Source organism: Pygoscelis adeliae, unplaced genomic scaffold (assembly GCF_000699105.1).
Source record: "Pygoscelis adeliae isolate BGI_AS28 unplaced genomic scaffold, ASM69910v1 Scaffold728, whole genome shotgun sequence".
Lineage (NCBI taxonomy): Eukaryota > Metazoa > Chordata > Aves > Sphenisciformes > Spheniscidae > Pygoscelis > Pygoscelis adeliae.
This window is the reverse complement of record NW_008825337.1, coordinates 6,262-18,426: the sequence shown is the minus strand read 5'-3', so window position 1 is coordinate 18,426 and position 12,165 is coordinate 6,262. Positions and strand designations below refer to the sequence as shown.

General features: G+C 56.3%; 1 protein-coding gene across 1 annotated transcript in view; it reads right to left on the bottom strand.

The window, feature by feature from the left end:
• Positions 1-5,379: 5,379 nt before the first annotated feature.
• ECE1 (endothelin converting enzyme 1) overlaps positions 5,380-12,165 on the bottom strand; it is a 12,720-nt gene continuing 5,934 nt past the window's right edge. Inside the window, exons 2-16 of the mRNA XM_009330341.1 lie at positions 11,796-12,078; positions 10,304-10,428; positions 9,797-10,009; positions 9,512-9,703; positions 8,830-8,972; positions 8,634-8,748; positions 8,292-8,402; positions 7,956-8,054; positions 7,767-7,844; positions 7,267-7,370; positions 6,949-7,059; positions 6,753-6,820; positions 6,484-6,674; positions 6,296-6,391; positions 5,380-6,011 (exon numbers count right to left, since the gene is read on the bottom strand). Of these exons, the coding sequence (XP_009328616.1) occupies positions 5,835-6,011; positions 6,296-6,391; positions 6,484-6,674; positions 6,753-6,820; positions 6,949-7,059; positions 7,267-7,370; positions 7,767-7,844; positions 7,956-8,054; positions 8,292-8,402; positions 8,634-8,748; positions 8,830-8,972; positions 9,512-9,703; positions 9,797-10,009; positions 10,304-10,428; positions 11,796-12,078 (2,106 nt within the window). The 3' untranslated portion in view covers positions 5,380-5,834. The remainder of the gene's footprint in view (positions 6,012-6,295; positions 6,392-6,483; positions 6,675-6,752; positions 6,821-6,948; positions 7,060-7,266; positions 7,371-7,766; positions 7,845-7,955; positions 8,055-8,291; positions 8,403-8,633; positions 8,749-8,829; positions 8,973-9,511; positions 9,704-9,796; positions 10,010-10,303; positions 10,429-11,795; positions 12,079-12,165) is intronic.

Here is a 12,165-nt window from a genome sequence, read left to right as displayed (position 1 = left end):
GCCATCTTCAGCATTTCACAGCCAGGCTGCAGCACCCTCCTTGCGACCACCGCCGGGCTGAGCTTGGCAGGGGCGAAGGCGGTTTCTGCTGCCTTGGGTAGATAAAAAGGACCTCAGAGCAGATTCAAGCAGCCGCTGGATTGTCCTGACTTGTCCTGTCCCGCCGCTGGCTCCCGAGGGCTCATTCCAGCCCGCTGGCCCCTCCCGACGTTCCTGCCACGCCGCACGTCCCAGGGAAACGCTCCCTGTGCCTTTGCCGCGCCGGCAAGTATTGCCATCCCGTGTCACCCAGCCTGGGGTACACGAGCTGCTTTAGGAAAGTTTTCCATAGTTTATTTGTGTCCCGTCTGCTGCTTCCTCTGGGTAGCTGCGAGTTTAGGAGGAAGATAATACTTTAAAGCAATCACAAATAAACTCTTAAAAATGAAAAGCTTCTTTTATTACAGTAAACGGCGCTCTCGGTGGTATATTCAGGCACTTAGCGAGTAACTGGTGCTGCAACTGAAAGTTGACAGAAGATAAGTAGGGGTCTTGCACACTAAAGAAAACCTACCCAATGAGTCACATCTATCCCTGTCTCCACAACACCCCGATTTGTAAGCAGAAAAGTAATTTTGAGTTTTAAAATACAAATCTGAAGGGGGAGAATCTGGACTTGGTGTCATTCACAAGAGCAAAACTCAGCACAGCACCCAGTGGCCAAAAAAACAGTAGAAGGGTTTTGAGTACGTTTTCCCTTTTGAGTCAGACTCTGAATTATTAACCAATTCCGTTTGTGCCGGTCAGGTTTAGGACACGACGCCCGCCCATGCCGACACACGAGGACTGCAGCATACCCCAAGGCTTGCCGTCCTCCAAGGTGTGACCTCGGAAGAAAAGCTCCTGCGAGCTGCCACGCCGCTTAAGCCGCCGTGGCGGCCTCCAGTAAGAGTAGCTGTGCAACTGGAATAGTTTCTTACTTACTAAGGTACTATCTACAGGGTACAGACACACCAAACAAGCACACCGCGTAGTGCCAGAAGTTATTAGTGGAGCCGGTGGCAGAGGGAAGATGACTAGCATACTATTTAGTTTCCCTTCCTGTGCTTTTCGTTCTGCACTGGGGTCAGGGAGATGCCTGGGATGAGGTGAGCTCGCATCTACCTCAAACTGCTTGTGGGAAATGGGGTGAAAGGGAAAACAATGAGGTTTTTGGAGGAAAAAAAGCCCAACCAAGCCTCGCCAGCCTGTAAAGAAGTCCTGAATGGGGACTATTTCCATCTGCAGCCAGGAACAAGTATTTCGCTGCAAGAGGGGGCTCCAGGTATTTTTTTTTTTCTGAGCCAGTTTTCCTCTGCAGCCTACTGCAGAGGCTGGCAGCCAGATCGACTGCCAATTCCCCACCAGGAAAACTAAAGACTGAAGAGAGAAATGAGAATGACCTCAAAGAAAGGCCAAGTGCTCTCCCACTCCCCAAAAACAGGAGAACAAAGGAGGAACTTTTATCATGGAAGAGGGTTTGCCCAAGGACTGATAGATCTCCAGGCATCCTGGAGAGCTGCTGCACTCACAGCACATCTCTCCTGTCTGCAGCCTGCTGGGAAGACAGATTCCCCCTCCACAGCTCGCCAAGACTTTGCTGTAATAATTTTGAGGGTGCAGGTAAAGCTGTGGGGTCTGGGGGGAGTGGGGGGGGGTCAGTGCCAGGCGCTGTTCCGTCGACCACCTCCCAAGCGTGGCACTTCTCCTGGTACACCCCTTCACGCGGAAAGAAATTCGTACCAAAGGCAAATGACATCTATGGCTCCCTCTGTTCCACAGAAATAGCTGCTTGTAAACACAGCTGTGAAAGAGCCTCCTAGCTCAAGTATCTTTAGATATATCACTTCTTTTTACGATTTAGAAAGGAAAAAAACCAGCATTTTCACCACATTGTCTGCTGAAGCTCCCGAAGTGCGCTAGCCGTGTGAAGGAGCCAGACCCCTGGCTCTGCCTTAAAGCTCCTCCAGAATCTATACCTCCCCCCAACCATCTTTTTACCTTTCCCCCCGCCCTAAGAGGAAAAAGCACACAGGTCTCTCTTCCATACTACCCCACATAGGACAGTTTGGCCAACGAAACCTGCAGATTTAGCGAGCCTGAGCAAGTGCCAGCTGGATTCACGCCCTTCCTACTGCCTCTAGTTCCTCTCCATTTCATTTTTCCTCCCATTTTTCCTGCTAGCTTTATTAGCACCTGGGAACCGACGTCTCGCCGTGGGCAGCTTGAGTTTACAGTGCTGAGCTCTTGTTTCGGAGCATCACCAACCCTTTTTCCAGTCCCACCAGTCTCCCACGTACCTGGCACAGCAGAGACGCTCACAACCACGTGACAAAAAGTGTAGTAGGAGCGCCAGGGCTGTTGGTGAACTTAGGAAGAGAGTAAAGGATTGGGGTATCACTGGAAAAGAGCTGTTTTCCTGCAGGTATCGTTTGAGGAAGCTTTTCGCCTGTTCACTGCCCAAAAATCTGACAGTCCCAGTAGGTGACCCCAGCACTGTCATGATGTGTTGGGGGTTAGATCCTGCTTGGAGGGGGAAAACTGGGAAGGAGGAGAGCAGTTCGGATGGTTGGGTTCAGCCTCTGGCACCTGGAAGGCTGCCTCGGCCCCACCAAACCTGCGAACAACCGCCCTTTCCAGCTCATTTTGGAAGCTCCAGCACGCTCCAGGCGCCTGCTTTCACCCAGCACGGCACGGCAGCGCCTCCCTCTTTGGGCTTCTCCTCCTTTCCCCCCCACTGATCCCCTTCCAACACCCTCCAGGCAAAAAAAAAAACCCCACCAAACCAACAAAAAACTAAACACAACCAAAAACCAACTTAAAAAAAAAAAAAAAACAACCAGCCCTGCTTGGAGCTTTCCCCATTCCTCCTCCTGCCCAGGCTTAGCCCTCAGCAAACATCTCTGCCCTCCGGGGCACGGCTGAGCACAAAATAAAGCAAATACCACCCAGGATCAGGCAAGCCCACGCCAGGCACTGGCACGCGAGCGGGATGAGTCACCTCCTGCCTACACCCGGCAGCTTCCCAGAGAGGCAAACATCCACCGCCGGCTCCAGGCCCAGCACGGGGAGCCTTGACCGTGGCGTCCCCCTGCCGTGATGCAAGCTGATGCTCGCCCTTGAAATCCTGCGCTGGGGCTGTCCCCTCGCGGTGGCCGAGACACCACCTGCCCGGTCCCTCACTGCGAGTAAACACCCGAGAGCCAAAATATTTCCCTTTTGGATGGCTAAACTGCCTCTAACAGCATCCTACCTCTCCACACAACGGGCTGTGCTCCCCTCCCTGCTTCTTGCAGCTGGGAAAACACTATTTCACCCCCCAGCCTTGCTCTCCCCGCTTAATTCCTCTTTGCCTTACACCCACGCTGTTCCTCTCTTTTCCTAGGAACGCAGGCATTTCACCGCATTTTAAACATGCGGGGCCGGATCCAGGCCAAAATACCACGCCGGCAGCGTCGCTAACTCCTGCTAGCCCAGGAGCGGAGTGCAGGCAGCGATCTTCTCGGCTCCACTGCCCTCTGCGGGTTTGCACCACCATTTCCAGCCAGATCCCGGGGAAAACAACGGCCACAGATGGTCTCCCAGCTCTGCAGGAAACAGAGGGCCTCGCACCGAGTCGTGCAAGCAGAAAGCCTTTCAGTTTAATCTGGGAGAGAAAACACAGTAAAAACAGCAAGAGGGAAATGTTGCCGCGTTATTTATGCAACACTCGTGTCCCCTGCATGCCACTGGCTCAGTCCTTCTCATCCCGGCAGCAAAAATGCTCTGTATTTCCAAGAGCTCACTACCGATGGGGCAAAACCAGGGGGGCTGCAGCCCAAACCCAGCCCCTGATAACAAGCCAGGGCTAAATAGCAAACGAGCACCCAGCGCCATTGCTTGTTTTATGGCCACCAGCCCTCCCAGGTGCTGGGGTGAGGCACAGCCGGGAGCCTGCGGTCTGGGTCCTGCCTTGCATTTTTTGGGCAAGCCTGATGAAGCCACGGAGCACCCGCTCGGGAGCGAACGTTGGCCTGCGTTATTCAGCTGGCAGCATCCAGCCAGCATCGCAGAGCTATAAATAAGGCCGTTTGGAGATCAACCTGTGCGGGGCCCATGCCGCTGGATCCAAGCACAGCCTGGCCAGCCAAAAACTCACCCGGCAGGATGGAGAAGTATCCGGGAAAGACCTCCCTGCTGGGGAGGAGGTGGAAAGCAAACAACCACCCGCAGCAAGAGTGAGGTTTTTGGGCATAAAAGCCTGGCTTTAGCCTCCGAGAGAGGCAGCAGACACCAAGCGCAGGCTGGGAAAAGCCTCCTCGGCTCAATTTTGTCAGTACAGGATGGTCTCATAGGTGTGGACAGGGAGAAAAATGCAGATAGAGGGATGCGAGGCTCTCCTGCTATCAGAAAAAACAAGTCATGAGAAGCTCCAGACCCAGTAAAAAGTATTTATTTCAGTTACGATAAGCCCCACATGTAGGGTGAAAAAATAGTTACAAAAAAATCCCCCCCCTCCATCCCTCCTTTTACATATAAATATTAAAAATCCCTCTACATCTTTGCTTTCTGTCTAGAGCAAGAAGGCACCCCACGAGACAACACACAGCACCTGAGCTACCGTCAGTGGTTTCCTCTCAAAACCGCAAAAGGAATATTAATAAAAAAACTTGAAGAAAGCCCCTCGCCCCCATCCTGGCCAGGTCTCGCACCAGTGCCAAACCAGCCGCAGAGGGATGGAGGTTTGGGGCTGTGCCATGATTTTGGGGCTTGCAGGTTCCTGGGCATGGAGGCCAGGCACGGCGGCGAGTGAAGCAAGCGGCAGGAACCACCTGCGCTTGTCTGGGGAAGCTTTTGGGCCAGGAAATCACGGCTGACCTCGCTTCAGAGGGGACAGGAGGGAGAACCCGATGCTTCATCCACACCGTCACCACCTTGGTTACATCTTTGGCACGTCAACTTTTCCCTTCGCGCTCCGAAATTAAAGCTAACCCCAGGAGTCGCAGCATCCTGGCAGAGCCTTTCTGTCACCCGCAGCATCCTCCAGACCTGTCCCCCAGGCCCCCCTGTCCCCAATTTCCCCATCAGCATTCTCCGAGGACTGTCCCTCCCAAAGAAACCCGGGATCCGGGGTCAGCTACTTGCATCTGCAGCCCGGGCAGCCCAATCCAGCTTCCCCAGCCAAGGGACTGTCACCACAGGGTGCTGCACCTACAGCTGCATTGAGTAAAAAAAATTAATAAATATACTAATCTTTGACTAAAAAAAAAGGCTTTTAAATGCATTTTCCCTGAAATTTTCCAGTGTATTCTACAACGCATGAAAAAAATATATATATAAAGCAAGAAAAAAATATATATTTTTCCCCCCCCCCCCCAAAAAAAATATATCTTAAAATATTTTCCATCCTCATGTGCGCATCTTTGGAGAGAGGAAGGTACATCAGGTGTATTTAGACACGCAGCCAAACCCGCCTGCGCTGCAGCGTTCCCTTTATCGCCTCTGAAGAAGCTTTTGCCGGGGCGGCGGGTCAGGCTGGAGCACTGCCTGTGTAAATACGGGGTAGTGCCCATGGACGCACGCGCCTCGACACGTGGCCCAGTCAGAAAGAGAAGACCCCCAAATTGAAGTCATTTCACAAACGAGCGAGGGGATGAGGGGTTTTCACAGTGGATCGAACCTCAGACGATACCGGGGACGCGGGGCGCCGCTCCGGCTGAGAGCTGGGCAGTTCGTTGCACAGAGAAGTGGTTTGAGCCTCTCAAAAGAACCGGGGAAATTCAGCCGTCGGCAGAGGACGAAGCAACCGGCAGCTGGTTCCCTCGGGCGCTCGCCCGTCACCAGACTTCGCACTTCTTGCGGGGATTCATGGGGGAGCCGAGGGGGCAGCTGAAATGCTCTGCAAACTCCCGGGAGTTGGAGACGGTGCCGATGACGCGGAAACGCGAGGGGCTGTGGGGGTCGGTGATGAGTCCCTCGTGCGAGCTCTCCGGCGTGCGAACCGAACACCACACCTGCAAGCGGAGGGCGAGAGGCGTGAGCACCAGCATCTGCAACACCATAGGGCACCACTCGGTGCCAAATCAGACCTCCCCGCTTGCGTGATGGGCACCAACACAGCTCGAGCTCCAACTCTGTCCCGCTTTTTAACCAGCACCACCCCGACCTGGTTCTCCATTCACCACGTAGCATCTCTGGCGACGTCAGTTTTGCCGTCACACCCTCCCAACACCACGTGGGCATGCCCGCAGATGCCCGCAGTGCATCCACCCTCGCTGCCCACCACCGAGTGACCTACCTGGGCAAAACCAACAAAGAAGAGCTGGTGGTTGGTGAGGCCGAGGGTCGGGAGGGTTTCCTCATCCCCATTCTTTTTCAGCCAGTTTTGATATGCCTGGAGACCGGGGACCACAGCAGGCTCAGGGGACACCACCGATCCCACCACGCCGTGCCACCCGCCGCATGTCCCCAGCCCCGTGGCCCTACCCGGTAGGCAGCCTTGAGGCCCCCATTGTCAGCGATGTTCTCCCCGAGGGTGTGCTTGCCATTGACGGCCTCGCCGTTGACAGTGTAGTTGCCATACTGCTCCACCATGCATGCTGTCTGATGCTTGAAGGCCTCCACCGAGGAGTTCTTCCACCAGGGACGCAGGTTGCCATCCTTGTCATATTCCCGACCTGCCAAAAACACAGCGGGTCCTTCGTCACCTCAACGACCACCCCACCGGCAGCCCACCTGCCTGGCCCTGGCCATACCTTGGTCATCGAAGGCGTGCGTCAACTCATGGCCCACCACCACGCCGATCCCACCAAAATTCAGTGACCTGCAGGAGGGTGATGCTGAGATTTAAAGAGCAGCTGCTGCTCCCCGCAGCCATGAAATTTAGCCTCAAATTTTGGGATGGGAGGAAATTTGGGAATCCTGCCCTCCTCATTTTCCCTAGGCTCTCACTTGGGAGATGCACGAGTGTAAAAAGGGGCCTGGAGGATGCCAGCGGGGAAGACGATCTCATTCTTGGTGGGAGAATAGTACGCGTTGACCGTCGGAGGCGTCATGCTCCACCTGCGGGGACATGAACGCGGTCAATGTGGCAGCACAAACCCATTGCTGATGTTTGCTCCGACACCATCGGCTTATGACAGTGCAAAGCCGTTGGCCCAAATTTAACTCCCCAAACCCAGCGTGGTCTGGTGGACACCAAACCCCAGTGCTCCAGATATTGTGGTATTCCCCACTGAGCGCAACGGGGAAGCGGAGCGGAGGACTTACTGGTCCCGGTTTGGCGGTTTCCGGAGCTGGTCTGCGGTGACCCTGGCCGAGAAGTTGTAAAACTGCATGACGTTCTCAAAGTAGAGGTCGGACACGGCCTCGTACTGCAGAAGAGCAAGGCGTGAGTGACGCGTGGCGATCGCCTAGCCCCATTCCTTCCTCCATGGTCACGTTTGAGCCTCCGGAGCCAGCCGAGTTACAGCCGCTCTCGTTTCCCCCCCTCTCCAACATCTGCGGAGTCTCGGGAGGGCAATGAATCACCATTACGGAAACCGGCTCCTCCTTTTCCCGGGCAGGAATCCCGAGAGCCCCAGCCACCCCAGGACTGGCCCGCAGCTCTCTGGGAAGTCCCCGGAGAAGGGCCAAGGACATCGGTGAGACCCTTCTAGAGAAAACCTGGGGTTCAAAGCTGCCCTGAGGCCATGGTGATGGACCCGTGTCCCACACACGCTAGTGGAGGGGGGAATAGGAGACCCAGGGGACATATCCGACCAACTCACGTCATTAAAGACTTTATCCAGCTCCTTGGGGTCCATGATGAACTTGGGGTAGCCGATCATGTTGTAGATGGCATCTGCCTGGGGAGTGACAAGGACCAAAGTGCTTTTGGTGCCAGGGATGAAAGGACAGGCTCGCCCAGCTCCGCCACCATCACCTTCTCCTCCCTGGTGCTGCTGCCAGCGCCTCACCTTCTCTTTGGCCGATTTCCTCGTCTCTTCGTCCATCCACTGCAGGGTCTCCAGGCTTTCCTCGAAGGCTGTTTTAATCTCTGTGATCATTTCCTCTGCCTAGACAAAACGAGGTGGTGCAACGTTGGTCCGGAGAGCCAGCTTCCCACCTCGGAGAGGTCAAGGACCCTTCGCACCAGTGGGCAGGAAGAGGCTGGGATGCTGAGACGGCATGCGGACCGGTGAAAAACCCAGTGAACAGAGATGCACGGTAGACAAAGGGTGGGCAGAGAAACATTGGCTGCCCCAGCCAGCCACCATCGTGGCGGCTCACGCACTGCTTGCTTGGGGACGTACCACCTGTTTGCTGTCCTCGGCGAAGGTGGCCTTGACGAACATGGCCCCTAGGGCGAAGCCCAGGTTGTTGTCCGTGTCGCTGATGCAAAACTTCCAGCGCGGGAGGCAGGTCTGCATGAGACGAGAGGTGGTCATCAGCAGTGGCACAGCCGAAGCCCCCCCCCTTTCCCCCCCCTTTGCCTTGCCGGGGGTTGGGTTCCCCTTCCTTCCCCCTGCACCAGAGCTGCCACCCTAAAACCTGCCCGACATCCCTATTTTTTGGATGCAACGCGATGGGGAGTTTGCTTAAAAAGCTGTCACCATTTTAATGGTGATTTGGGGGCATCGGGGGCTCCCCCTCACCTTCTTCGTCCCATACATCACTTCCATGAATTTTTCCTCGGCGTCCTGGAAGCGCTGGTCAAGGAAGGGGCTGGTTTTCCGCACCAGGTTCCAGATCATGTAGTTGTTGAGGAGACTGCACCGAGAGGTGGTAAGTGGGCAGCGGGACGTGCCTGCCCACACCGGGCACCCCTCTGCGCAGGCTGGGGGCTCTCACCATTTATCCGTGGCCAGGATGAGGTCGGAGACCTGTTCCAGGTACTCCTTGGCGTAAACCACGACAGGCTCCGACTCGTTGAGCTCCACGGGGTAGAAGACCGTGGTGAGGAAGGGCATCCAGTCCACTGCCGGTGCCAGCTCCTGCAAAAGCCATGCCACTGCCATGGATCCGAAAACCATTGGAGGGGGGTGGCAGCCGCTTCCCGAGCTGGAAGCTGCCGCATCAGCCCCTGGTTTGAGGGATTCGGATGATTTTGCAAAGACCGGTTCCCATAACAGCAGCATCCTCCAAAGGTCAGAGTGGAGTAAACAATTTCCTCTCGCAAAGGAAAAGAAAGTGGGGCGGGTGTCAAAAATGTTGACACAACCCATTAGGGCCCCTTTGGGGACACAGGGAGGTGACTGGGCTGACGTCCGCAGCCAGACTGAGGGCAGCAGCGCTGGGAGGGTGTTAGTGCCGCGGCGGGACGGCCACCGGCCCCAGGGGTGGTCCGGAGGCTGGTGGGAGCGGGTCAGGGTGGGATTTCCCCAAGGAGGACACGGGCCAAGCTATTGCACAAGAGCTTCCCAGGCGGTGTTTGGCTGATGTTGGGCTTCCTCGGAGGAGCTGCGTCACCTCCACCCCAGCCCCGCTTCCCAAACCACAGCGGAGCAGGGAGGCTCGCCAACCCCATCCCTACCTTCAGGTCTCCAGCTGTCATTTTATGGTAGATGACCTCCTCGTCCCGGTGCTTCTCCTGCGGGATGGTGATGTTGGCCAATGCCGTCTCGAAGTCCAAGATCTGCTGCATCTGCTGCCGCGTCGACTCCTCGTCGGTGCCTCCCAGGAACATCCCCAGCTGCACCATGTAGTTCAGGTACCCGGCGAGCACCTACGTGGTGGGATGGGGGAGAGATCAGCATGGTGGGTGCCACTCACCCACAGCACCTCCCCAGCAAAGCTAGATTTCCCCCGACGACCTTACCTTCTCATTCTCCGTCTTGTTCAGATAGTAATCCCGCGACGGCAGGCCTAACCCCGACTGATCCACCTGGATGACATTGCTGTTGGAGTTTTTGGAGTCGGCGCTGACGTAGACGGAGAAGAAGGGCGAGGTGCGGTAGTGTGCTGTCACCTCCCGCAGCGTCGCGTTGAAGTTGTCCCCTGCCCAGGGACCCGTGATGTTCCAGCCGCCCAGCTGGAGACAGACAGCAACCAGCTTTCAGTTAAGGAATGACCATCTGGAGTTGCTAACTATCCCCCCAGTACCCATCCTGGGGGGGAAAATATCTTGCAACGGAGCTAAAAGGTCCAGGAGAGGCAAGACCTGCCTATAAATCCCTGCCTCTCTCTGCCCGCCTGCCCTGGGGGATGCTCTTCCCTGGGAAGCACCGGGAATGGGGTCTGGAGGGTGCTGGGACTGCCCATAAACGAGGGGTTTTCCCCCATTTTGCAGAGGGAAGAGAGCTTTTCCGCAAGGAAGGGGACGAACCTTTTGGATGAGCTCCGTGAGGGGGGTGGCGCGCAGCTCCTCGATCTTGCTCTCGTTCATGCAGGCCTGGTAATAGCGCTGCGCCTTGCGCTCCGCCTCGCTCGACACGTTGGCCGTGGTGTTTTCTGGGGGAGGTACCCAGGGGGGGCTCACAGGGGGTCCCTGGGGTTGGGCACCCGTCCCCCTGCGGGGCTACCAATGCGCACCGGAGCCCCCACCCTTCCACCGGACAAATATTCAGCCCTGTTTTGGGCAAAGCCAGGCTCACCCCAAGAGCCTCCCACGGTTCCCAGCCCTTCCTGGCCTCCTGCCCCCATCTCCCCTCCCCCCCGCAGCCACTGCTCCGGCTCTTTGGAGCAGAAAGATAAAGAAAGAAAAAACAAAAAGCATTTTTCCAGCAGCTCTGATGTTCCCAGCATCACCCAGCCCCCTGCGCTGCCCTTGCCCCCGTGCTGGCGCTCCCCAGCCCCATATTATTTATTCCTGCAAGAAGGAACAATAAACCCATCTGTCTCCTTCGCCTGCACTCAAACCCCCCGCTTTGTTGGTGTGTCCCCCCCCCCCCCCCCCCGTAAATTCTGCTTACCCAGAGGTTTTTGGGGGTTTTGTTGGGTTTTTTTATTTTATTTTCCTCATGACACAGCTTGCACCTTTGGCTTCCCAGCTGTGCTGTTTTTATTAACTAAAGGTCCCTCGGCTCCCAGGAATTCAAGGAAATGCCAAGCGCGACCGCTTGGCTGGAGGCCCGGTCCCTTCTCCTGGTAAAACCAGCACCAGATTTCTGCGGGAAGAGCCGGGGACGAAGCCATTCCCGCGCCACCCCCCTTCTCCCGAAGGAGAACACTCTTCCCAAACCTTCTCTTTTCAGATAATCGGCCCCGGCGCAGTGGAAAGTGCTGATAAGGAGCCAGTTGTTTGCTCAAAGCTTGAACAAACCATCCCCGCTGGTTGCTCGGATAAGCACCCTGCTTCAGCGTTCGCACGCATGGGCTGAGCCCGGGATCATCCCTCCGCTGGGGGAGTTTTGGCCCCAAAAAATGGCCAGATTGGCAGCCAGCCCCCCAAAAAGACTGTTCACAAAGGCTGGAAGCTATAGTAGGAGGGGACAAAAAAAAAAAAAAAAAGAAATATCCTTGGGATCCTTGGGGTGATACTGGGGTGCTATGGCCTCTGGATGTAGTCTGGGGTGCAAATCCTGAATTTCAGAGCTCCTGGGAACGCCGCCATGGGGTTTGCGGAGCAGAGGCCGGGACCCTTCCCCTACTTGGTGCCGAAGAGCTGCAACACTGCGGTCAAAAATCCCAGGGGCATCCAGGAGAGCAAACACAGCCAGGATCTGCTTCCCAATGTCCTTGCAGCGCATGCGTCACGGATTGGTTTGACGCTGGGGTTTAAGTCCAACCTTACATCCCCTCGGGCATGTTTTCAGCATCCCCCGGACCTAACGGGGCTCCTCAGCACCGTGGGGGTCCCACCGCTCCCGTGTACTCACCCAGCAGATGCTTCATGATGGCCTGGTTGTGCTCCCAGAGGTTGTTGAAGGTGCCCCAGCGCGAGTGGCCGTCGGGGAGGGGGTTAGCCTTGATCCAGCCCCCGCAAGCGTAGCCGAAAAAGTCCTCGCAGGGATTCACCGCCCGGTCCAGCGAGCTGAGGATGGAGCTGGTGACGGAGATGCAGGCTTCCGACAGGCACACTGCGGGTGGCCCTGGGGGTGGGCACGATGGGTTCCGCTCCTCCGCCACGGAGCGATGAGCCGCACCGGGGAGCATCCTGCCCTACGCCCGAGCATCCCACCCCGGGGTGAGGGATGTGGGCAAATATCCCATCTGGTGCCGGAGCATCCCACCCCGTACCGAAGCATC